The 27,669-nt window shown below is 36.6% G+C and overlaps 2 protein-coding genes across 4 annotated transcripts; one reads left to right on the forward strand and one right to left on the reverse strand.

The window, feature by feature from the left end:
• Positions 1–1,426: 1,426 nt before the first annotated feature.
• On the forward strand, positions 1,427–16,517 carry LOC142528050 (dihydrolipoyl dehydrogenase 2, chloroplastic-like). Its single transcript, XM_075633096.1, has 15 exons — positions 1,427–1,909; positions 2,135–2,281; positions 3,006–3,140; positions 3,282–3,399; positions 12,409–12,533; positions 12,862–12,987; positions 13,075–13,155; positions 13,591–13,653; positions 13,746–13,820; positions 13,889–13,967; positions 14,076–14,176; positions 14,754–14,867; positions 15,237–15,350; positions 15,782–15,853; positions 16,217–16,517. The coding sequence occupies exons 1-15, from the start codon at positions 1,589–1,591 to the stop codon at positions 16,262–16,264; spliced, it is 1,719 nt and encodes a 572-aa protein (XP_075489211.1). The 5' UTR covers positions 1,427–1,588; the 3' UTR covers positions 16,265–16,517.
• Positions 16,518–17,221: 704 nt separating this feature from the next.
• Positions 17,222–27,263, reverse strand: LOC142528051 (uncharacterized). 3 transcript variants are annotated; one of them, XR_012815592.1, is made up of 11 exons: positions 27,026–27,263; positions 26,847–26,927; positions 26,707–26,734; positions 26,516–26,598; positions 25,677–25,709; positions 20,056–20,134; positions 19,907–19,959; positions 18,917–18,977; positions 17,725–17,807; positions 17,425–17,628; positions 17,222–17,327 (listed from the first exon to the last, which is right to left on the reverse strand). XR_012815592.1 is itself a non-coding variant. In XM_075633097.1 (10 exons), exons 1-10 carry the CDS (start codon positions 27,044–27,046, stop codon positions 17,539–17,541), a joined length of 612 nt encoding a protein of 203 aa, XP_075489212.1. In that variant the 5' UTR covers positions 27,047–27,263; the 3' UTR covers positions 17,366–17,538. The 3 variants fall into 3 exon arrangements, 1 of the variants encoding a protein (XP_075489212.1); XR_012815591.1 differs by having other exon boundaries at positions 17,398–17,628; XM_075633097.1 differs by lacking the exon at positions 17,222–17,327 and having other exon boundaries at positions 17,366–17,628.
• Positions 27,264–27,669: the final 406 nt, after the last annotated feature.

The raw sequence follows: 27,669 nt of genomic DNA on the forward strand, positions 1-27,669 counted from the left end.
CAACCGATTCATTATTTTTTATAAGGTATTTTTAGAATTTTATTGTTTTTTATATTTAAAATCTTAACTTTTATTTTTGGTTATGTATATTTGGATTTTAAACTATGTTAAAAATATTATTTTTGTAGTATTAGAGCTTATTTTATTTGTAATTTTTTGTTTAAAATATATATATGCACTTACATTTAATATTTTGATTATATGTATGTTGTTGTTTAGATTTTAAATTTTGGTAAATTTATATTTTTATTAGTATTTTAAAAAATTTAAGATTTTTAGAATTTAAAATATATTATTTATTATATTATATTATTATTTTATATAATATAAAAGTGTTCCAGTCTGGTTGAATCAGTCCGACTAATTGAACCATTATTTTAAAGTTGATCTGTTACGAAAAACATTACTCTAAACATTGATCAAGAGCATTTCTTCCATTATGTCGTATTATTGTTTTTTGACGCGGGATAAAAACTCATTTGCATTTATTGTTTGTTTTAAATTAAATATAGAATGGTTAATATAAAACTATATTATAAAATAATGAAAAACTAACTATTTTAACTATGTGGTGTGGCCTTTCATTGAAATTGTAATTGCACCATTATACACGATACAGTTTGAACTTTTTTTCAACAACAGTTATGTTAATAAATCGAATGCGACGATGTGGTGCGGATTAATTTGGGTGTTTTTTCATATTTGATCAGCCTATATAATGGCATTCCTTAATAATATAATAATAGATAGAGATTTTTTTTATTCATTTGCTACGACGGATGGTTGCAACAAGGATATGGAGAGTTGTCAACGTATCAAATTATTATTTAATTAACGTTATTGTATTAAAATCTTTATATATTACAACTCGTTAAATTAATAATCTCTTTAACACATATTTTTACTCGGTCCTAACTTGGGCCAGTTTTCTAAATTAATCAATTCAACACATTACTAAGATAATAATTGTCAATATCATAAAATAATAATTTTCTAAAAATACAAATATAACTTGGTCCCGACTTGGGTCACTTGATAAATCTGAAGATGAATCTTTCATAGATGCGTCTTGAGTTTTAAATTCAAACGCTCTTTAAAGTCTCAACTGAATTTAGCAAGGCTACATGAAGTAATCTTATGTTATTTTGTTAGTTGCAATACTAGATTGTTGGTTCTAGCTAAGGTTATGCTGGTTCCAAACGTTTATTTTTATAATATATATATATATATATAATAAATATTTTTTTAATATCTATTCAAGGAACAAGATACAATTACTTATTAGTGAAACAAAACAATTTTTTTTTGTAATTAAATTTATGTCTGCTAAATAAAAAAACAAATTTTAAAATAATAAATTATAATTATTGGATTAATTTATACGGGCAATTAACGAAATTTCCATTTAGAGAAGTTTTATGAATAGATATTATTAGTTGGAACACACGCCACACCTTGCTTGTGCATCGTCGAGTCCGCCAACGCCCGACGGAAATTTCGAAGCTTTCAGTTCTCTCTGCTTTATTGCCGCCTATATATCACTGTAAACCTTCTCCATTTCTGAGATCTCACACCCATACGCTCAATCATGCAATCGGCGGTTTCTCTCTCACTTTCTTCGCCGTCTTCTGTGGCTCGATCCGGCCTCACCAGCTCCCATAATGCGCCTTTGCTGACGCCTGGATCGCTTCGATTTTGTGGACTTCGCGTCGAGGCTTTTCATTCGAAATCATCCTTGCTTACGTCTTCCTCTCGTTTAGATCGATTATATGTGAATTCGAATTTGATTAAGGTTGTTGCGGCGTCGAAAGACAATGGCGCGCCGTCGAATAGCCATTTTGACTATGATTTAGTGATTATCGGAGCCGGAGTTGGTGGCCACGGCGCAGCACTTCATGCTGTTGAGAAGGTAATGGTTCAGTTTGATCCTGTTCGAATTTTACTTTTATTTCCTGCTGCTAATTTGATTGTTTGAGCTAATTTGGTTGCGAATTGCAGATTTCCATCTGATGTTTCGATGTTGAGTTTTAAATTTGTAAAAAAAAAAAAAAAAACAATTCCATTCATTCTAAATCGTTTGGCATATTCATCTTGCAGATTAGTTACCAAACGTGTGAATTATTATGTACTGCAGGGCTTGAAAACTGCCATTGTAGAAGGGGATGTGGTCGGCGGAACATGTGTTAATAGGGGATGCGTTCCTTCTAAAGCACTTCTTGCTGTAAGTGGTCGCATGAGAGAGCTTCAAAACGAGCACCACATGAAATCTTTTGGTTTACAGGTACTTTTTGTTCTTCATGATCAGTAGTGTGTACATTTTGAACCATTTTGATAAACCCATTTTAACAATATATACTGTCACGAGATTTGAGTTAGTTATTATGGCTGAAGGGTACCTTTTCGTAAATCTGAATTTGTTATGGCTGAATTGCCTGCAGTTTCCGTAAAAAAATGATGAAAGGGAACAACTGTTCACCCTTTCTGGCTTAGTGCGCAAACTTGTATGCAGGACAATGTAAATGTAATGTGGATGTTGTATGTAAATGCAGAAAGTAAAAATTGAGGAAAATAATTTCTGGGTATTCTTTCTTGATTAGGCTTACAACTTCATATAGAGTACAAACAGTGTATCTAATCCCCTAAAATAAAAAGATAAATATTATCCTACCAAGTTTAAAATAGTTGACAATCCTATCAAATCACAACTAATTGATAAATATTTACACTATCTATTCCAATTTATGCTACAGTAAACAATATCTGTTGGAGTGTCAATGAATGATAAGTCTTGATCCTCTCTACCTAATTTAACATTTAACATAAGTTTTGTACTTTCTTGATAAGTAATTACAACCGATCAGTTAGATATTCTTGATTTTGTGTGGTTATGCATCATGTGAAGTTAAATACTAGTATGCTATTCTGTAACATTTTTACAGTTTTCATTTCATTTTTTTCTGGGTCACTTTTCCCATTTTACCAATCATCACCTGCCACAATGACAGGTTGCAGCTGCAGGATATGATAGACAAGCAGTTGCCGATCATGCAAATAACTTGGCCTCCAAAATTCGTAGCAATCTGACTAATTCAATGAAAGCACTTGGCGTCGATATATTGACTGGTTTTGGTACAATTTTGGTATGCCAATATTTTCTATAGTCTGGATTTGCACTCCTGAGGATCGAAAGAATATTTAAATTATTCGCCTTCTTATCAAACTTTGTTGTGATGGTTTAGGCTTTTCCCCATTTTGATATTGATAATTTTTTACATTCTCAGGGTCCGCAAAAGTTGAAATATGGAAAAAGAGATTCTGGTGACACTGTCATAACTGCGAAAGACATAATAATTGCTACCGGTTCTATTCCTTTCGTACCCAAAGGAATTGAAGTTGATGGTGGGTGCATTAGGTGCTAAACTTACTACTTTTTTACATAGGATTTCCCATTGTATTGCTATTCATGTATATTTTTATCTCGTGTGTCCTTGGGGTTATGGTTAGGTGGAAGTGAGTGTAGCGCCTTTACCCGAGCCACTACTAAACAGACTAATAAACATGAATAATTAAACTTGATAACACAATTAAATAGCGGAAACCAAATAACTTAATCATCTTACAACTTAAACCAAAATAGGACAATAATTTCAGTCTTAAACGTTAATACAACTATATTGAATTAATAATCATGCACGAGAATACGAGAAACCAAATAAAACTTCCAATGGATCACCACTGAAAACCCAACTTCTCTAGCTACTGCCCTCCGAATTGTCCAACCTAAGACCTGCCTTGTGGAATGAGGTGTCCAAGATAAACAAGGACGTGAGCAACAATCGTCCAATACGAGAATGTACGGGTATACAAACCAATATGATGCATGCGAAATGCAATATGCTTGGGTATCAAGGATCAAGTCTAGAATCTCATGCTTAGTTTAGAGACACTCGAGTGTCTAGTCTCGAATCTGCCATAGGCAAGTTTTGGCTCCCACACTCATCATCAAGACGTGGACCTGCAATGTCTAGGGTCTTTAGAGCCCACGGGTCCCGCGGACACTGTAGCTCTCGATACATAACCGTCCACAATATAGAAGATGTCATGCATAATATGTCGAAGCAGTAAAACAAGTATCCTGCAACAGATAAATATGCATCATATAAGTGTGTATATTACGCTTGAATATCTCAGTTGGTACATCACATACTTCACTAAAACAATCTGATAGAAAATGTACTAACCTAAACAGTACCAACATGCTGAAATCACTATCAGTCTATCATGTCAAATCCAGAATCACTAAACATTCTTCAAAGTTTTTCCTAATTATCATTAAATCACTATTTAAAGACTTTAGGATTATACATGCATCCGTCGTTAATCCGCATATTGAAATCACTCTAATGCAGATCCAGAATCACTAGACATGTTTCAAAGTTCTTCCTAATGATCCTTAAATCACTATTTAAGGGTTTAAGATTATACCTGCGTCCGTCGTCAGTCCGTGATGATGTCTCGATCTGTGTGTCTCAGTTCACCGACCCCTCCTCGAGTCGACACCAGCTCCGTAGCTTCTCGACACTAAACTGTCCTAGAAACGGGCTAAAACCTAAGGTATATGGCTAGCACTCAAGATGGAGAAGTTGAGGGAAAACAGTGTATGAAACATATGAAATCAGCCTTTATTTATAGGCTGCATCCGGACTAGTTCAGAAGATTCAAACTCAATCTTATCTGCCACGCGTCATAATCTCATTCGTCTAGATGGATTTCTCGGGATAAGATAATTTGAAGTAGATTGAATGATCCATTCTAAATTCGATGGATCCCAACATCCTGATCCTCAATTAACCAAGTCTAAATAATGCTTAATTAACAATTCTCTAATCATGTCTTATTTAGTACTTCATTGAAATAAAGATTCAGATCATTAAATCATCTACTCCTTACAAAGATTTCGTCCTCGAAATCAGACCTTCATACAACTGAATAAAATACAACTCATGATTATAACGATACTGTTCAAAACAAATACAGATACTCTGAGCACAGATGTCTCTCTAATTCGCAAGTCTCCTATGCGGTACCTCAGCATTGCCATTGCACTAGAATAAGTGGGATGGTCTTATTTCTGAGTTTCTTCTCTTTTTTACCTAGAATTAAGAGCGGCTTCTTGACAGATGTTGACGTAAGTCGAGTCTTCTTCAAGTTGAACATCTGTCGGGTCAAGAACATGCGATTCATCTTTTACATCTCTTCGTAGCAACAATATCTGAAAGAAATTGTGAATGATGGAAAGATGCAGTGGTAAAGCCAATTGATATACCAAATTTCCAACACATTTCAAGATTTTGAAAGATTTGCTGAATCTTGGGGCTAATTCTCCCTTAAGTCCAAATCTCATCACCTTGAGTAATGATGAAACTTTAAGGAATATTTTTTCCCATAGCGGAAACTGTACGGGTCTACGCTTGGTATTCGCGTAACTCGCTTGACGATATTGTGCCGTTTTTATTCTTTTCTTGATCAATCCCACTTGGTCAATCGCTTGCTGCACTAATTCAAGTCTTTGCACTTGTCGTCGTTCTCCTACTTCGTTCCAAAACAATGGAGCACGACAACGTCTACAATACAATGCTTCGAACGGAGCCATACCGGTGTTGTATGGTAGCTATTATTATACGCGAACTCCACAAGCTACAGATGATCATGCCATGGTGGTCCAAAATCCATAGCACAAGCATGTAACATGTCCTCGAATTTCTGAATAGTCCTCTCAGACTGACCATCAGTCTCTGGACAATAGGCAGTACTCAGACTCAATGTCGTTCCCAATGTTTTCTGAAAACTTTCCTAGAACCTTGAAGTAAAGCGTGGGTCTCTGTCATTGACTCTACTTGTAGGCAAACAATGGTATTCAAGAATTTCGTGGACGTATGGTTTTTTCATGCGATCGAAACTATATTCCCGACGGAATGAAATTTGCTGACTTATTCAGTCGATCCACAACTACCCAAATTGACATCCCAATTCTTGGAAGACAACGGCAAGTAGGCGACAAAATCCATCATCGCATGCTCTCACTTCCATTCAAGGAATCGAAGTAATCCTCCTGGTCGTCGATGTTCAGCTTTCACTAGCTGACAAACTAAATACCTAGTTACAAACTGATAAACACTTTTATTCATACACCCTAATATTTCCACCAAAACCTGATATTCAAATTCTTATACATTTTCTTGCTTCCAGAGTGGATACTCAACTTACTCTTATGGGTTTGAGATAAAATCTCGCCTCTAAAATCAAAATCCTCTGAAACTACGATTCTCCTTGACTGACACAAGGTTCCTTCTGTTTGAAATGCAAAGTCAGATGTGTTTTCTCCGTTAGCTAACCTTGTTAACTTTTGCACCTTCGAGTCAGAAAACTGAGTTTATCTGATTCTGGTATACAACGTCAGTTCAGATAAAATGCTCGTTACTCGAATGTTTTTTTATTCCTTTCTTATGACGGAAGTGAAATCCCAGATAACAACAATACTGGATTACACTTGAGATGAGACTTCTCTGAATTGTAGATAATCTCACCTTGCGACTAAGAGCGTCAACTGTGAGATTTGTTGATCCTGGATACTATTTGAAACATCGCATATTTAACTCTGCTTGAGTAAATGTAACGCTCCAGATTTGACGACTGTCCTCACTGTACCAAGACGAGTCTTTCCAGCGTGCTTATGGCCTCACTCACACGCACCCTAGAAAACTTCCCAGGAGGTCACCCATCCCAAAATTACCCCAAGTCAAGCATGCTTAACTTTAGAGTTCTTATGTGATGAGATACCGAAAAGAAGATGCACCTTCGTGATATGAGTAGTACAAATCAAATCTTTTAAGCCCTCTTCAACTGTACAGTCCATTACATTGAACAGTCTCGGAATCCCTCTCATTCCGATATGGGATCGGTTCATTCATGTTCCCTCCACCTAAAAGCCTGCTAGGAGCCGCTCATTGTCCGTGCAACTGATGGCACCGGCGATCACCCCCCCGAAACGTCTACTCGGTTTAAAAATGCTGAAATATTTTTTTTTTAAAGCTCGCAATTACAAAATAACATTTAAAGTAATCGTATTTATTTACCAACAAGAAACGCAGTTTAAAAATTACTAACGTCATCCAAAATCAACATAAACGTGAACGTATAAAAATCGTAATGTCATCAACATGTAAAAATGTGTAACTCCTCACAAAAAAACATGAATCAATATGCGGAAAATAATGGTCGTCGGGTCGTATCACCGCACACCCGCCTGCCTACTCAGTCTTCGGCACCTCAGGTCCCCTGATCAAAATGCTCACCTGCATCACACACGCCTGGTGAGTCTAAAGACTCAACACACCTGTACCAGTAATAACAAGTACATATACGTAGCACACAACAGTGAAAAATAGCATAATCAAAATACGTTTCATGAGCTTAAAAACATGAACATAAGCGTGTCGTGTAAAATCGTAACGTGTCAAAACATGTCTCATCATGTTATCATATCATATGCGTAACTGTGACCTGTCAAAACATGGTAATAGCATGTATCATCGTATCAGCATATACGTGTTAAAATCTTAATTTGAATTCCGTTCATTAGCTGTGACTTTCGTATCATCATGTCATCATGTCAGTCGATGGATCCATCTACGTGTAACCGCGGTACCCGGCGGCGGGGGACATCAGCGACACTCTCACCCGTCAACTGAGCCCGAGCCTATCATATCATCATATCATGTCAATGGAAATACGATCGTCGGGCTCCCTCTGGGGCCTTCTCCCGTAAACGGGCTCCCTCTGAGGCCTTTTCCCTCACGATATCTCCAATCATATCATCGTGTCATCGTGTCAGTCACAACTAAATCACTTCCTTCAAAATGTGTCATCATATTCATCACTTAATAAAATCATGCATATACATAATTTTTCCTTTAAACCAAGCATGCATCATAATTATCATAATAGCATAAAAATCGTAAACATGATGCATAATCATTTAAAATATTATAATTTGTGCTCAGGGCGCTGCCAGGACCAAAATCTCACCCTGGGTGCAAAATGACCATTTTGCCTCTGGAAACCCAAAAATTATCATTTCACTCCTGGACCTCTAAAATTGACCCAAAGCATACCAAATTCCTTAAAACATCCCAAAACATTTTTAAAAGCATTCCTAGACGTAAACTCAAGCTCATAATACGATTAACCAATTCGTTTTAAACTTGGACCGGAGTCCCGGTTTTAACCCGAATCGACTCGAAACTCAATCAATTTTTTTTTTCTAACCTTTTGTCATACCAGGAAAGCTCCCCAAGTTCGGCCCTATCATATTATACAACCTCATGCTCTTCCCTTTCCAAACTCACGCCTCTAGCCTTCTCCCACGTAACCAGCCTTTAACCACTCACATATAGACTACCCTAGGCATCCCCTGGACACAAAGAACTCACGGCCCTAACCCCATGCAGCCCCCACTAACAACCCGATCGCTAGAGACCCACAAACGCCTAAACCGCACTTCCTTGCACTCGGTTCATTTGTGCTGCTCAAGGTTCAGTCCAGCAGTGCTAGGGCCCTCTCAGGACAGGGTTCGGACCCATCAGAAGTAGATCTAATGCCTGGACTCACCCTGGCACCAACAGATCCCCCTTACCCTCCATATAAGCAAAACCCGAGCCCCACCACGATTTCATCCCCTCGCCTCTACCACTCACAGCAACAACGACAAGTGTTGCTTTCAGAACCACACCCCGACATCTTAACAATCTTTTAACAACCCTGAGCCGTAGCCCCTTGCACAAAATCAGAGAAGAACGTGAGTAACATTTAAAAGAAATGCATGACATGGGTAAAAACCGAAGGAATCCTTCCTGTTCATGGACAGATCGAATAAATTCATGCATCATACAAACACATCAGATATATATATATATATATATACGTGAATGATGCAGCAAAGAAAGTACACAGCGTGCCTTATGATGCTTGGTGCAGAAACGCTCGGAGGAACACGGAACGTGGAAGGAAATTGAGCTTGGAGGAAAAAGAAGCACCGAAATCTTTGCTGCTGCACTCACGAAGAGGTTGGCCAATTGGAGGCGGTGGGCGGCTGAGTGGAGGGTTATTAGGTTAAGTGGTGAGCTTAGGGAATAATTAGTGTTAAATATATAGATAATAATTTAGTTAATGGGCCCTTAATTCATGTAATTAAAAGGTTAAAAAGGTGTTTAAGCCCAAAAGTTTAAAAGTAGGCCCATTAAATCCAAACGCACTATCGAAAAATATTTCGTGTTGAAAAGATTTTGAAAACATTAGCCGAAACCTCAAAATGTCCCCCGATTCGATAGAATTTGCGTACCGATAAAAATAAAATCTTGCGGGTAAAAATACCCAATAAAATCCCATTTTTGAAAAATACACTTAAAAACACCTCAACTTAATTTATAAAATAAATCATATATTTAAAATAATTTTCCTGAAAATTCTCCGGTCTCCGGTCCTCATTCGAGCGTGAAATGCATCTAGAAACTCTAATGCATGACATTTTAAAATTTCATGAAATAATTACTACCATGCATGAATTATGCATAAAATGCATAAAAATAATTAAACACATAATTAATAAAATAAACATGCATTTAATGCTTTAAAAAAAATTTAATAAAATACCAAAGAAATTTAATAACTTGCATGCATGTGGTTCACGTGGACTTTCAAATTTTCGGGACGTTACAGTAAAGATATACTTCAAACTCTTGTGATCCGTAAAAAGCTCAATCTCTCTCTGTAGATAATGTCATCAAATCTTTAAAGCAAACACAATCGCTGTCCATTCTAGATCATGAACTGGATAATTCTCTTTGTGCTTCTTCAACTGTTTGGATGCATGTGCAATCACATGACCGTTCTGGGTTAAAACACACCCAAGTCCTTGAAGTGATGCATCAGTGTACACAATGTACTTTCCTGATCCAGATGGCAAAGTTAAAACTGGTGTAGTTGTCAAACGTTGGCCCAGTTCGTTGAAACTATTGTCACAATCATGACTCGAACTGCACATTCTTACACGTCAGTTATGTCAATAACTTGGCAATATGAGAAAATCCCGAGATGAATCTCCGGTAATAATCTGTCAAACCTTGAAAACTTCCTTATCTCTAGAGTTGATGCCGGTGTGACCAACTCAACACTGCTTCGATCTTGCTAGGATCTACTGATATCCCATCTTTAGATATGGCATGTCCCAAGAAGACAACTCAGTCGAGTCAAAACTCGCATTTGCTCTACTTAGCATGTAGTTGGTGATCCCTCAATGTTCCCAACCGAATGCTTAAATGTTGTGCATGCCCTTTAAGGTTATGGAGCATACTAATATGTCGTCAATAAAGACAATGACGAACTTGTCAATATACTCCTAGAATACTGGTTTCATCAAATCCATTGACACTGCTGGAGCATTCATCTAACCAAACGACATCACTAAAAACTCACAATGCTCGTACCTTGTTCGAAATGTAGTCTTAGGGATATCACGCTGATGAACTCGAAGCTGATGATATCCAGATCGTAAATTGATCTTCGAGTACACTGAAGTCCCTTGTAGTTGATCAAACTAGTCATCTATCCATGATAACGAATATTATTCTTGATTGTAACTCGGTTCAATTGCCGATAATCTATGCTAAGCCGCATAGACCCATCATTCTTCTTAGCGAACAACACTTGTGCTCCTTAAGAAGACATTGGATCTAATGTATCCCTTGTCAAGAAGATCTTGTAACTGTTGTTTCAACTCTTTCATTTCCAATGGTGCCAATCTATAATTTCTAGTACCAATTCTATCTCAAATTCCACTGTCTTCTCTGGAGGAAATCCAGAAATTTCATCGGGGAAAACGTTAGGAAATTCATCGACAACTGGAATGTTATCGATTGTATCCTTTGATACGTCTACAACATAGATGAGGTATCCTTCTCTTCTTTCGCTAAAGCCCAATGTGCCTTTACAGCATACATTACTGGTATTGGAGGTCGAGCTCCCTCACTGTTGAAGAACCAATTATTGTCTCCTTCTGGTCGAAACTGAACGAGGACATCGATAACAATCTAGGGTCGCTATATACTTAGACAATAGGTCGATTTCCAAAATACAATCAAAATCTTTCATGGCCAATATCATCAAATTATGTATTTTCCTTTAAACTCTAACAATCAGTCTACGACTAGTCGCTTAGCTAAAACCTCTTGGCCTTAGGTGTAGACACTGACATTAAAAGATGTAATGACATTTACGGTAGTTTATACTTCTTAACAAACCTCTTCGAGTCAACACTAGCTCCGAAGCTTCTCGACACTAAATTGTCCTAGAAACGGGCTAAAAACCTAAGGTATATGACTAGAACTCGAGAGAGAGAAGTTGAGGAAAAGTGGTGTAAGAAACAAATGAAATCAACTTCTATTTATAGACTGTATTCGCACTAGTTCAGAAGATCTGATCTCAATCTTATCTGACACGTGTCATAATCTCTTTCGTCAAGTTGAATTTCTCGAGATAAGATAATCTGAAGTAGATTGGATGGTTCATTCTAAATTTGGTGGATCCCAACATGCTGATTTTCAATTAATCAATTCTTTAATAATGCTGAATTAACAACTCTTTAATCTCAAATAAAGATTTGGGTCATTGCTGTGAGAGTGTTGTGGCAGTAGTGGCTTCTCATATATTCATGTACAACTAAATTTGCACTTTCTTTTTGAGAGATGTAAGAAATTCTAACTCTACTATGTGGTACTTGATTCTTCTTGCGTGCTAGCCTTGCTTGTTTAGACCTTACACCTGGTATGTTTAATCATTAAATGTGCTGATACGAAGGTTTTATATGAATGTTTCTTATATTTAATGATTTTGCATGCATGAATAGAATAGATGAATCCCTGCTCCGAAAAGGTTTATTTTTCTCTTGGTCTTCACTGTGCACTCTTTCAAGGATGTTTTAGTACACACGAATGTTTGAGAGCTTCAACTTGCTATAAATCTTATAGACTGATCCGAACTGAGTTGTAGACCCTTGATCCAACCAGTTAATCGCATGTAATTGATATACAGTTAGCAACTTCAAGTGTGCCTTTACTATTTTTCTAGGCTTACCGAAAGCTGAAAAATAGAAATTATCTAGGTAGACTGATGAGGGGTGTTAAGAAAATTGTAGGTCAAGTTACGGCTGGAGCATTTAAATATGACCATCTTTTAGATATAAGTCCCACTGCTTTCCCAAGATTTAGTGCATTTCTATTGGCTCAATAATTAATTTCAGCTTTCAGCGTGATCATATCCATCCATTATCTGCTTAATTTCCCCTGCCTGCAGGTAAGACGGTGATTACCAGCGATCATGCTCTTAAACTGGAATTTGTCCCAGAATGGATAGCAATTGTTGGCAGTGGTTACATTGGCCTTGAATTCAGTGATGTGTATACTGCACTCGGAAGTGAGGTCTATCATTAATTCTTTCTATAGTGTTTTTATAGTTACTTATTTTTATTAGAAGGCTTATTTTGGATAAGATGTTGGTCGGAATGCTTCCTTTTCTGTAGATAGACTGTGAAAAGGTACTTCTTGGAGTTGTATTTTCTGTGGTCCCCCTCTGGACACTCGTTTACCGGACTTCTAAATCACCCTCCTAAATGATGTACTTGTTATGAGAAAATTTTCTGCCTTCGTTGCTAATCAATGTTCAGCCATGTATATGATAATTTAGTTACTTTTAAAACCATTGTGATCGTGTTATATAAGATCTCAACTGCTGAGCATGGATCCCCAGGTTACATTCATTGAAGCTTTAGATCAACTCATGCCTGGATTTGATCCTGAGATTGGAAAATTAGCTCAGCGAGTTCTTATCAATCCTCGCAAGATCGATTCACATATTGGTGTATTTGCTAGCAAGGTGTTATATCTCACAATCTTCTATTACATGCAAATGATAAACCAACTAAGATATAATATTTAATACTTACCCCCTTTCCACGAGCAGATTACACCAGCGAAGAATGGAAAACCCGTACAAATAGAGCTCATTGATGCAAAGACAAAGGAGCCTAAGGATACTTTGGAGGTAAGTCTCCGAAATCTTTCTTAGGTGAAGATTTAGAGTGGAAACCTGCATCGCACTTCTCCCGCTCTCTTCCACACAGCTTTGTACAGCTTATAGTTTCAGTACAAAACTAATTTTAAGTAGTTCGGAGAAAATGGTTGAACTGATGAGTGAATCATATGTAACAACTAAAATTACACCAAGTAATGCATGTTCGCGCATAACATGTATTTTGTAGCTGTTTTTTCAAAGGGAGTGATGACTTCTCTCTTTCATAGCATCTCACCTGCCATGACTCAAGCCAAAGCTTAATTCTTGGAAAGCAGATTATCTACCAGTGGATTAATTGGTTGGTCGCAGACAACTAGATTAGTGTTGCTGCAGTGCCACTCTAGTTAAACTTTTGTTACTCTTGGTGTGGATTTTGTATATAATCGATTGAATGATTCCCTGCAGGTAGATGCCGCTCTTATTGCAACTGGAAGGGCTCCATTTACGCAAGGACTTGGATTGGAAAATGTTAGTCAACTGGCAGAATTATAATTTATAGCTCCTCGTACAATCGAAGGATACAAATCAAAAGGATTCATAAAAATATTATTTTTGTGCAGATTAATGTCCAAACGCAACGTGGATTTGTCCCTGTTGATGAGCGTATGAGAGTGATCAATGCAGATGGAAAATTGGTAGGTCCTACACACAGATGCCAGTTACAAGATTTCTGAATAGGCTGACTCAAAGTTTTGATTAATAGGTTCCTCATTTGTTTTGCATTGGTGATGCCAATGGTAAAATGATGCTTGCCCATGCAGCAAGTGCACAAGGAATCTCCGGTAATGAACTTCATCTAATCTCAACTATTCGATATTCCCATTCACAATCAATAGCTGCTTATTTTATCTTGTTGCATTATTAGTTGACCTGCATCATTTTTCTTTCAGTTGTTGAGCAACTTTCTGGGAATGACCATGTGCTGAATCATTTAAGCATTCCCGCGGCGTGTTTTACCCATCCTGAAATTAGTATGGTTGGATTAACAGAGGTATCTTCTCCCACCTCGAGTTTGCTCTTATTTTTTACTCTCTACTCCTTTCCTTCGTTTGATTTCGCTAGCATTTTCCATTTACTCTTCCCAGTTCCCTCATATCTTACATCATATCAAACCTGTCTATAAGCTTCCCAACTATTTCAGTTAGTAGTTCCATTTGCAATATTACATCACTGGATTTCTTGCTATTCTGAATTTAGCAGTGGAATAACAACTGATTTTCCAATTGAAATCTTGGTAGGAAAAATTCCCCATTAACTAGGATTGCATGATAAGGTTAAGATGTAGATATTGATGATTTTTATTGTTCATTGACTCGATAGATTTGTTGAATGATTCCAGTTACAGTATCTAAGAACTAAGAGGCTTATCACCATTATTGCTTATGATATTGGTGAATTAGCAACCAAATGGATATTGGATATGAGATTGTATCATATCCTTCGGCAGATAAAAAGATACTCTTGTGTAGTAATATAATATAACTGGAAAAGGAAATAAAGTTTGCTTCTGGTGCTTCAGGTCTTGTTACGATTTAGTTCTGCTTCTCAAGTAACTTCAATTTTTGTAGCCTCAAGCAAGAGAAAAAGCCGAGAAGGAAGGATTTGAAGTAAGCGTTGCCAAAACAAGTTTCAAAGCAAACACAAAAGCCCTTGCTGAAAATGAAGGCGAAGGACTGGCCAAGGTGATGCAAATTAATTTAGCTTAAATTATCCATTCGATTGTGAGGTTAAAATATATCATTCTACAATCAACCATTAAAGTGCCTTTAGCTATTATTTCTTTAGTAATTGAATGGTGATTCTAATCACTGAGGAAGGGGCCTCGTGCTATTCATATTTTTATCAGAATACTCTTTAATGGTTGACTGTAGAAAGATATATTTTAACCTCACCCTAATAAAAACTACAGGAAGAGAGAAATTTTTGCAAACGCTTTGTCAAGCCTCTACAATTTGTCCCCCATCTATATTTCTGCCCTGGCAATAAACTCTAGATCTCTCACTGTACTTTTGAGATTTTCAATTTTAACACCTACTGAATATCTTGTGCAGTTGATATATAGACCTGACAATGGTGAGATCCTTGGTGTTCATATTTTTGGATTGCATGCAGCGGATCTCATACATGAAGCATCCAATGCAATAGCCCTGGGAACTCGTATACAGGTACCATCGGCTCCAAAACTCTGGTTGGGAACAAATATTTTGAGTTTTTTCCTGGTCTAGCAAAAATACACCTTGAATGATGTGTGAAAATAATATACTTGTTTATGACTTTTTTCATCTTCAAATCACGGTATCCATCTTTTGGTTCTGTAGAAAACGATAAAAATAAGCAAAACTTGTACACAGAGAAATTTGTTGGTTTTAAATTGGCATTTCTTGAATACCTTGATTTTAGCGATGAAGTCAACAATCAAAATAAAAGATGACACACCAGAGAACCTGGCTTTATGATATTGTTGTTCTTGGAACAACAGTGACATGAAATAAATTAAAGCAGGACTTTTCTTTCATCTGTAAAAATAGCAGGAATGAGTGTATCTTCAATTTCACTTTCAAATAATTATTTTTGTCGCAATTCTTGCTCTGTGCAGGACATAAAATTTGCTGTGCACGCACATCCAACCTTATCCGAAGTTCTAGATGAGCTCTTCAAATCAGCAAAGGTAATCTTATGGTTCTAAATTATAAGAAGCACCACTAACAGTTGTGAATTCAGTTGTCATCTTGGCGCGCTCATGAGTTTTATGCCACAAAAGGTGGCTGGCTCATCATATTGACTTAATCTAGATGTCGCCTGTAACCACATATATGATGCTTTTATATGTATCAGTCTGTTGTTCAAAAATCTAAAAAGGGCCTGTAAGATCTATCCAGAACCCCTCCTTGGATCATGAATTGAACAATTAAAACAATCTTTATGCTTAAAAATAATAACCACGGTAACAATTATGCATTTTTGCTTTGCAGTCATACATGATCCTATCTGCAAAAGTAACCAACTTTCTTGCATATTATTTCTACTTCAGGTTAAAATAGGTGCTCCCGGTCAGGTGGTTGAGCCAGTTCCAGTCTAAGATTCCTGTATAATTTTAACAGTCCGGAGAACGTGATTGGGCTCGATTTAAAAGCTGCACATTTTTTCAGAGGAAGTGCTGGATGGAGTGTTATGCATGATACTTGCGATGGCTTCTCATTTACTGATATTTATTATCCGCTCAAGTTTATCACGAAAACTTGTTCACATTTTTGTTACCGTAGGAACTCTATTTCTTCAAATGATATAGCTTTAATTTCTTTTGGATGGAAAGTATGCGTCGATTTTCGATTTGCAAGGTGCACAAAAGGGATGAAGACGTCGTTGCCTAGTTTCACAAATATTATTGGCTGCTAATATTGATGAGTTAAATTTTGAAGAAATTGAAAGAATCAATTGAATCTATTTTAATTTAAAAGTTTCTCTAAGAAAAACTCATCTGCTCAAAATCTACTGATGATATTCCAAAATTATCCTCGATTAATTTGCTTGAAATTACAATTTTTACGACAAAAATAATATCATAATAAAAAAGCGTACACATGTTTAAATAATTAATACACAATTGTTAAAAAAAGTGATAATTTTCCACGGAATTTATATTATTACTGTTATAATCGTGACAGTAAATAATTTTAATGATTTTGGATGAATATAATAGATCGTTGACCAGGTGGATTATTTTGTATACAGATTTTATTTAAATAGATTTATTAGATGATATTATATTTTATACTCTTCATTATAAAATTTTATAGAGTTAATTTTTAATAATTTTTTCAGGTTGATTTTCGGACAAAAGTACCGTCCCGGTCCCGCAAAATATAATCATTTCCGACGCAACTTTTTTACAAAAATATTAAATACACCATCGTTACCATCGCAATTCGCAAGCAATTTCTGACCGTTTTTTACATATCACAAATTAATTCAAGATACATACTTAAATGAGATCACTTGAAAACAATCCACCCAACAGAACAGAGGCAACAGACCAATGGGAATATCAAAATCTGAATTTCAAGTAAGAGTATTTTGAGATTAGAAAACTAAAATAAAATAAAAAATAGCTTGCAACACACGCGCCATTGATTCAAATCTCCCTGAGAGTGAAAATGTAAAAACAAAATGAGATGGAAGAAATATAAGAAGAATAAGACTACAATAACGCACCATTAAAAGGCAACGAATGCCCATTACAGCTATTTTGCTCAAAGAAGATGCAGAAGAAACTCTGCACATCCACGCTAGAAAGCCCGCAAAGAGAGATCAATTACGACAGTAATCCTCATACTACAACAAACACCTCCTAAATCACTTTTTCGACGACCCGAAGCCCCCAAATCCCATCATAGCTGCGATATCAGGGTCTATCTCGTGTTCCTCCTCTGCTGTTTTCTCTTTCTGAATAAGGGATTTTGGTAAACAATTAGTGATCGTATACGGTAGACTATTTGAGAAATCATACCAGAAGTAACAAAAGATAGACTAAGCACCGACCTTTTTCTCTTTTTTTTTCTCTTTTTTTAGGCGCTTCCTTTCCTCCTCTTCTTGCTGTTGTTTCAGGATTCTCTCATCAAAATCTTAAATGAAAATAGCCAGGGTGTACTATAAGTAAGTCGCTCATCATCAAAGGCTAACAATATAGATTAAAAGTTAGGCACAACGTGTAGTTGTTCAACATTGATTGGATAAAATCTCCGAAAGTTATATATATGAACTTGAAAATTCTCATCCCTTGAGCTAGTTTTTGGGTTAGTTAGTGGTTTAAGTCTCGATCTTAACATGATATCAGAGCCCAGGTTCCACCGTTACATGTTGGACTGAACATAGTTAACACTTGTAAACTTCACGTTCCAGTGCTGTCTCACATCGATTCAATAAAATCCCTGAGATTAACATATATGAATTTGGATAATCATTTCTTTGAGCTAGCTTTTGGGATTTAGTTAGGTCCAAATCTCAAACTTAACACAGCGAACACAAGCATGATCAACTGTCAATTGTGAGACAAAGATGATAATGGCCTACAGATCCTCATATTTGGTTATGATCGTATCTCAAACTTAACACAGCGAACACAAGCATGATCAACCGTCAACTGTGAGACAAGATGATAATGGCCTACAGATCCTCATATTTGGTTATGATCGTCATCATGCTTTTATACCCAGCAGGAACCCATAATTCTTGTGATGAAATATTAGATAATGGGTGCCCGACCTTTCACCAAAATTTCAGCCATAGCACGGATATATTGACATATTTACCTAAATATTCGTCACCAACAAGAAGATACCAAACCTTAAGAGTACAGCATAGCCGCATAGGTTTATAGCCTAATTTCAGCCATAGCACGGATATATTGACATATTTTACCTAAATATCCGTCAGCATAACCGCATAGGTTTTTAGTCTAACGGTCAAATATACATTGTTGGAAGGTTATATCAGTCAGAGTACAAAGATTACCTGGATTAACAGTAATCTACCCCACAAACCAAAAATCATATTAAGAACAGCAGTGTTTAATACTCGAAAATTATCACCGAATTCATCTATCATGTTATTATCCGATCACCTCAACCAATATTGCTCCAAGTGCGCAAAAATTTTAATTATCCAAATGGAAATACAGATTCTAAATCTGGGACATATTAGACTAATTTAACCATCTCATTCTAAGTCTTACCTTGTTCTGAAAACCCTTCAGTATCTTTCCGCTTTTTGAGAACTTCAAACCGCTGCTGGACCTGTTCACCAAGGAATATTAAAAGTTAAAACCATATACAGTTGCACAACAAATATAGTTCTGTGGTCAGAGATAGGCAATTATTATGTGATTTGTTCAAAATTTCCATTCTCGGGCATGGAATAGACACTATATGCTGGTAACTAGCTCATTTATGAAGCAAGGGAAAAAAAGATTTTCAAGATACTTGTGTGTTGAATTCTGCAGAATGCAGGGATCCAAACATGAACACTTGTATTAACCATCAGTGCTAGAAAAGGTCCTTTGTTTCAACAAATTAGTGCACACCTTTTAGTCCCTCATGATGCATGTCGATTGATGATCAAAATACAATCATGCCACAAAAATGAGGATAAAAATATCATAGATAAAAGCAAAAACAAAAAGACAATTATTTAAATCCTCGACCACAATAAATCATTCTTATAACCCCAAAAATTAATGCATGAACTATTTGTAGCACTATTACAGTTCTTTATACATAAATAATCATGAATAAAACAGCTCAAAGGTGAGGTCGAGGGATGAGGTAACATAGGTAACATAAATAGTTCCACGGAAGGGGTTTGATCCTCCCCTCTAGAAACAAAAAGAGTCGAGAAACAACCTAAGACCCTCCCTATTCAAACCATAGTCTTCATGCCTTGACTGTTCTACAAATGCCAATATGAACCAACCAACAAACAAAAACAAGTGTTATTTGTCTCAGAATGCACAGAACATCATAATGCAGTATCTACACCATTTTGTCAATGAAAGTATAGTAAGTTGGTATATGAACAATGGGGTACAAGTTACATGGTCTTGATCATCACTCATAAATTGGCTCAATCTGACACCATGTAGGCTAAAAGCAACATGCAGAACAACTTAATCAGTAATGAATAACCTCAAAAATCATCAAGAGATAAAAAACCATTCAAGGCCTACCTGCTCTAAAGTCGCCCTTTCAGCACGCATAGACATACCCAATGCTCGTTGATCTACGAAAAAGAATACAAAAACATGCCAGTAATTGTAAATCACATCAGATAAAGAATAAACAAACAAATCTTATTGTAAATTATAAGAAGACATACGCTTCTTTCCATTTATATGATCCAAGTAGTTTGCAGAATCTTTTACTACACACTCACAAACTGAGCAAAAGTATCCCGCCTGAAATAAAATTGATTAATTTATATGGTAAAAAGAATAAAAACTGAATTACACAGAAACTTTGTGTACACCATAATTTCTTCACACTTTTCGGAAGATTGAATCAACAAGGTGGGACAAGCAAATTAACAAATACAAAGTAGATTGCAAAAAGTAAGATTTCCTTGACATAAACATTTAAAAGAACATAAATAAAAAAATTCCCAATAATCAATTTTATTGGAGATTTTACCCCAACTTCGTTATGCCTTGTGTAGCCGATACAGATAAATGAATACTAAAAGAAATAACTATTTAGCCTGCAAAAGAATTAACCCATTCAACAATAAAAATTGAATATGAAAAGATGCTACTTGCTAGCACCCCCAAAAAATTGAACATGAAAAAATGTTCAGCACCCCAAACAAATTGTCATGGGAAATGCTTTTTATTCTCTGAAGATGAATCATTCATGAATCACGTGATTTAAAACTGTAGATTACGATAAATCTGATGAGAATTTAAATTGATATCAATAAGTTTGTATTGATGTAATAGGATATGATAATCTTGTAAATTTGGTAGGGTAATATTTTCTAATATTTGTTTCTCCTTAATAGTTGGGATTTGATATATCCTTTGTAACTATAAATTCATGTATTTTTCAATAAAGAGATACAAGTTTTTCTCTCAATATTTTTCTCATGGTATCAGAGCACTAATGTTTCAATACATCCTACACTAATATGTCTTCAACTTCATCCGTCTCTTCTGAAGAAACCATGCCAGAAAAAACTCTTGGGCATGTCACTACTTTTTCCGGTAGTGACATTTCTTCAATCCAGATCACTACCCACAAATTAAATGGGCGTAATTACCTTCAGTGGGCTCAATCGGTAAAAATCGTTATTTGTGGGCGTGGGAAACTTGGTTACCTCACTGGGGAATTAAAGCCACCAACGCAATCTGACCCAACACATAAGAATTGGTTGGCTGAAAATTCCATCGTTCTTGCTTGGCTAATCAACTCGATGGAGCCTGAAATCAATCGGTGCTATCTATGGTTTCACACAGCCAAGGAAGTGTGGGATGCTGCTCGCCGGATGTACTCCGACCTTGGAAATGCATCCCAAATCTATGAGCTCCTATCAAAATTGAAGGATATGAAGCAAGGGGAAAAATCTGTAACGAAATATTTTTCAGACCTCCAAGATATTTGGCAAGAACTGGACCTGTTTCGTGATGATTCCTCGTCTTGTGCAGACTGCAGCATCAAGATCAAGAGTAATCTTGAGAAAGAACGGGTCTTTGATTTTCTAACTGGGCTTAATCGCAATCTTGATGATGTTCGTGGCCGGGTAGTTGCTAGAGACCCATTTCCATCTCTCGACGATGCCTTTGCGGAAGTTCGACGTGAAGAGATGCGAAGAAAAGTCATGTTTTCTGATGATTCACCAACCCCACCACCTGCTCCTGATGTGTCTGCATTAGCCACACAAAAAGCTGCATTTCCTGGCCAACATTTCCACAAACGGCCTTGGTGTGATCATTGTTAACGTCCAGGCCATACCAAAGACAAGTATTGGACGATTTATGGCAAACCAGCCAATTGGCAGCCCAAGAAAAAGAATGAACAGCATGGTTATCAAGCCCTATCTGTTAAAGAACAACCTGGAAACTCAGAAAATTCTGCTCCTTTCCCCAATGAGCAGATTGCACAGATTGAAGAATATTGTCGATTCATCCGCCAGGTCTCACTTAATCCACCGCAAAACAAAACTGTTGGTTTTGTTCTATGACTCAATCTGGTAATCTTTTCTCGGCCCTCCGATCTTATTCCATTGGTTCTTGGATTGTTGATTCCGGGCCTCTGACCATATGACTAGCGATTTTAATTTATTTTGCACTTATAAACCCTGTTCTGCCCATACTTCTGTGAAAATTGCTAATGGTTCAATGACTCCAGTTGCTGGTTTTGGTAGCATACGTTTATCTAAGGATGTCATCCTAAAGTCAGTTTTCCATGTTCCTGCCCTAACTTGCAATCTGATCTCAGTGAGTAAATTCACACTTGACAATAATTGTATTGCTAAATTTGTTCCTTTGTCATGTCAATTTCAGGACCTACTATCGGGGAAGACGATTGGCAGTGCTAGGATTCACAATGGACTTTACTACCTAGAGATTCCTCAAGAATTTCTTCCAACTCGAGTGTCTAACGTTGCTTCTATCTCTGATTCTAGTATTAGGACAATAATGTTATGGCATCATAGACTCGACCATCCTTGTTTCTCATATCTCAAAAAATTGTTTCAATCTTTATTCAATAATAAAAGTCTTGATTTGCTTCAGTGTGATATTTGTCATTTAGCTAAGCACACTCGTAATTTCTTTCCTCCAAAAACATATACACCAACCGCTCCATTTTCTCTTATTCATAGTGATCTTTGGGGTCCTTCACCAAGTGCTACGTCAAATGGCAAAAAATGGTTCCTCACATTCATTGATGACCATACTCGACTCACGTGGGTGTATCTTATCAATAATAAATCTGACACAAGCAAAATTTTCAAAGATTTCCACAGAATGATTCAAACTCAATTTCATACCCATATTCAAACTCTTAGAACCGACCATGGTAAAGAATATTTCAATACCATTCTAGGTGATTATCTGTTGGATAACGGGATTCTTCATCAAAGCTCTTGTGTTGATACTCCTCAACAAAATGGCGTATCCGAAAGAAAGAATCGTCATTTGTTGGAAGTCGCACGTGCCCTAATGTTCACCATGAATATTCCTAAGTATCTTTGGGGGGATGCCATTCTCACTGCTGCTTATCTCATCAATCGCTTACCAAGCCGCACTTTGAAACACCTTTATCCCTTCTTCTTAAAAAATATCCACATGTGTCTACTTCAAATAATCTTCCCTTAAAAACCTTTGGTTGTACGGCCTTCGTTCATGTCCACAATCACAACAGAAGTAAACTTGATCCTCGATCCATGAAGACTGTGTTCATTGGTTATTCTTCCACTAAAAAAGGTTATAAATGCTACTGCCCACACACAAAGAAGACCTACGTCTCTCGTGATGTCACCTTCCTTGAAAACACTCCTTACTTTCCTCCACCTTCGCTTCAAGGGCGAACCTAGATACAGAATCTTGGTGGGATACTCCATCTCTTCCCATATGTGATCCACTCCATGAGATTCCTCGAACACCAAACACAAACTATTCTCAAAATTCTCACACAGATTCTCAGGCACATATCCCAATACAGGAAACAGAGTAAGAATCAACACTGTCACAGGAGTTAAAAGTCTACTCAAGACGGAACAAACCTCAGGCAACTAAAGACATTGTGAATCCTAACAACAGTCAAGAGGATGAACCGGTAGTGGATCCTCAGTCAAATACTACCCTTGACTTTGATCTACCTATAGCAGTCAGAAAAGGTAAGAGATCTTGTACCCAACATCCTATCTCAAATTTTGTATCTTACTCAAATTTATCTTCATCATTCCGTGCCTTTACCTCAAGATTGTCTAGTACAATAATTCCCGGGTCTGTTCAAGAGGCACTTGTTATGCCTGAATGGAGAAATGCCGTCCTTGAGGAAATGAAGGCCTTGAAAATGAATAATACTTGGAATCTGGTCGAATTACCACAAGGAAAAACTACGGCGGGATGCAAATGGGTATTTACTGTTAAATATAGGGCAGATGGCTCGATTGAAAGATACAAGGCCCGACTTGTGGCTAGAGGCTTCACTCAAACATATGGCATTGATTATACTGAAACGTTTGCTCCTATTGCCAAAATCAATACTATTCGAATTCTGTTATCCTTGGCAGCAAATTTTGATTGGCCATTGCACCAATTAGATATCAAAAACGCATTTCTGAACGGGGATCTTGAAGAGGAAGTTTACATGAGTCAACCTCCGGGATTTGAAGAAAGGTTGGGGAGTCAGACTGTTTGCAAACTTAACAAATCTCTTTATGGGTTGAAGCAGTCACCTCGTGCCTAGTTTGAAAAATTCTCTCAAGTAATCAAAAAATTAGGATATGTTCAAGGACAAACAGATCATACACTCTTCTTTAAACATTCTGAGAAAGGAAAAATCACCATTCTCATAGTGTATGTTGATGACATCATTCTCACTGGAGATAACAATGATGAAATGGAGATGATTAAGTTGATGATGGCAAAACAATTTGAAGTCAAAGATCTTGGAACAGTGAAGTATTTTTTAGGTATGGAAATCGCTAGGAGCAAGAAAAGAATCTCTGTCTCTCAAAGAAAATACATTTTAGATCTCCTGAAGGAAACAGGTATGTTGGGGTGTAAACCACGTCATACACCTATTGATCCAGGGAACAAAGGAAAAATGTTTGAGGGTGGACCAGTGAATAAAGAGAGTTATCAACGTCTTGTTGGAAAACTCATTTATCTTTCACATACTCGCCCTGATATTGCCTTTGCAGTAAGCTTAGTAAGCCAATACATGCATTCACCTTGCCAAGGTCATCATAATGCAGTATACAGAATTTTGAGATATCTTAAACAAACTTTAGGAAGAGGATTATTTCTTGAGAAAACTAATGATAGAAGGGTTACTGCATTCATTGATTCTGATTGGGCTGGATCCATCACTGATAGAAAGTCAACTTCGGGTTATTGTACACTTATCTGGGGAAATCTAGTGACATGACGCAGCAAGAAACAGTCAGTTGTTGCAAGAAATAGTGCTGAAGCTAAGTATAGAGCTATGGCCCATGGAGTATGTGAACTCATTTGGATTAAAAGAATAATGAAAGAACTAAAGATACAGTTTGAAGGTCCTATGAGGTTATTTTGTGACAATAAATCAACTATCAGCATTGCTCACAATCTTGTTCACCATGATAAAACTAAACATGTTGAAGTTGATCGGCATTTCATTAAAGAAAAACTCGAGGAAGGAATTCTAAGTGTTGAATATGTTCTCACTTCTCATCAGCTAGCTGATCTACTTACAAAAGGACTTTCAGAACAGACTCATGAACTTCTCGTTGACAAGCTTGGTCTCATCAACATCTATAGCAAAGCTTGAGGGGGAGTGTAGATTACGATAAATCTGATGAGAATTTAAATTGATATCAATAAGTTTGTATTGATGTGATAGGATATGATAATCTTGTAAATTTGGTAGGATAATATTTTCTAATATTTGTTTCTCCTTAATAGTTGGGATTTGATATATCCTTTGTAACTATAAATTCATGTATTTTTTCAATAAAGAGATACAAGTTTTTCTCTCAATATTTTTCTCAAAAACATTAAGTTGTTAAAAATTTATATAGGATCCTAATCCCATGGGAATCCATTCAGTAAAATTCAAGTCGTGTCCCAACACAATCTAAAGAGCTAGAGTCCTTTCTCAGTAGAAAGAAATACTTATTCACTATTCAGTTTAAGTTGCACCACTTTCACATGAATTAGGGATAATCTGAATGACTTTTACCACTGAAGATAATACTACCAACACAAGTGCGATAAGATAATTATCAATAGCTACCTGCTGACTTAGAGGTGCAATGGGCGTCACAACCTGCAAAAACAATAAAGAACACCGTGCATCAAAATATATATCTAATTGTGCATGCTAAAATACTGCGCTATTTGCCAACGAGAACAATGGAAAACCACAAAAAAAAAAGGAGAGAGCGGACTTCATATATAGGGAAAATTAAAATCAAACTCCATCAAACTAAACTTTCAAATTTTTACCATGGCATGGGTATTCTATTATTCTCCATTAAGACAACATTAATCATAAATGCAGAAAGAAGAATAATAACATTATAATATCAGTAGAATTATGAAAGAGTTGAGAAAAATCTGAGCTTTCTACGCCTGTTACAGTCAAACGCACTTGAATCCTGACATTGCCCATTCTTTTACGTCATTTCAAACGTATGAACTCCAAGGAGACATGAGATTACAATGAAGAACAAAAGTAACATGAAATGACAGTGTTATCATTTTATGAAAGGAAACAGTTGTTTGTTTATTTGTCGGAATCGATCGTACAGCATCACTATGGATCTGTTAGTAGGGTTCTATATGATGTATTTATCCAAACACAAAAATTTGCTCCAGGCGTGCCAATACTGTGACAGGCAAACATTAAGAAACAGGAATTTTAGGCACCCAAAAGAACACTCCATCGATGTTTTGCTACCGGAGATATGATGAACAGTAGTGTCACTGATTCCAGGAACCAACATCTACCAATCTCCCATCCAAAAGTTTCAACATTGACACGCCACTTATTAGTTATGCATCAGAGAACAAATGCAAATTGATTGTGACGAGGAAGAGCGAGAATTTCAAAGTACAGAAGCAAACGCTAACCTGGGTCTTTCCGAGGCGTGATTCGAGGTCCACTTCATAATCTCTGTGCTTCAAAGGTTTCCGCTGGACTATGGGACCCCGTGCTGAAAAATCCAAATGCCGAGCTTTAGCACAACAGACTAACCCAGTTTTTTTATTCACACAACTAAGCATAAAAAACATCCAAATAACTACCAAAACCAAACTCTTACATTTTGACTTTGCATTGCCCTGAGCCTCCTGCACGGAAGAACATGAATAAGCACATCACCATAATTAAGTGGAGGATAAAACAAGAAGCATATTAAAAAAGCGTAAAATCAATTAAGCTTGTGTCAAGTAACAGCGAAACCTTATCTTCACGCTCGCGAGCTCGTTGTAGATACTCCTCTCTATCGAATTTTTTTCTAAAAGTGTTGTCAACACCAGCAGCCTACGAGTAAAGTACCAACCCGTCAGCTCAAAACATTGCATGAATTTATAATTCAAGCGCATTTGATGAACATGGATATACAAGAGCGCCGGACTTACAACGTTGCCGGATTGAGGCATTATGCAGTTCAAAACTTGTATTTACACTGAATTCCCAGTAGATTGAAATCAAATGGAGCTATGAACAGAATCAAATTAGGTCTAAATAATCGATGGAATGAGATTGGGGAAGAGTCATGAGAGAGACCCTAGTTTATGAATTGAGATTTCATATGGAGCATAATAATACTTGGGGTAAGAAAACAGGGGCTGTTCTGAAAAATCCTCAGCTTAGAAATATAGCGAAAAGCTACTAATGTTTTTTCTTCTGGGACGATTTGGTGAATTTTACAGGGTTGTAAAAAAATTATGTGAGCTATTCGAAGTCCAGCTCGATAAAAAGTCATTCGAAATCGTTCGTTAAGTTTAGCGAGTCGAGCTCAATTTCAAGCACTACAATTTTATTGAACCGACTCGAGCTTAATGATATTCGGCTCGATAGCTCGCGAGCCTGTTCACGAGCTCGATCTCGACTGGCTTGTTGAGCCTTGAGTGTATAATAATAACTTACATCGCCCTACATTGGAATTTGAGTGTAAGGAAAGTGATTAAAAGTCTATAAATTGATAAACACATCGTTTTAAATTATCGTATCTTAGTTAAGCTTTTGGTTAATAATGTTTGACGAGTTTGAAAATGAGTTC

Source organism: Primulina tabacum, chromosome 15 (genome assembly GCF_025594145.1).
Source record: "Primulina tabacum isolate GXHZ01 chromosome 15, ASM2559414v2, whole genome shotgun sequence".
In the NCBI taxonomy this organism is placed as follows: Eukaryota; Viridiplantae; Streptophyta; class Magnoliopsida; order Lamiales; family Gesneriaceae; genus Primulina; species Primulina tabacum.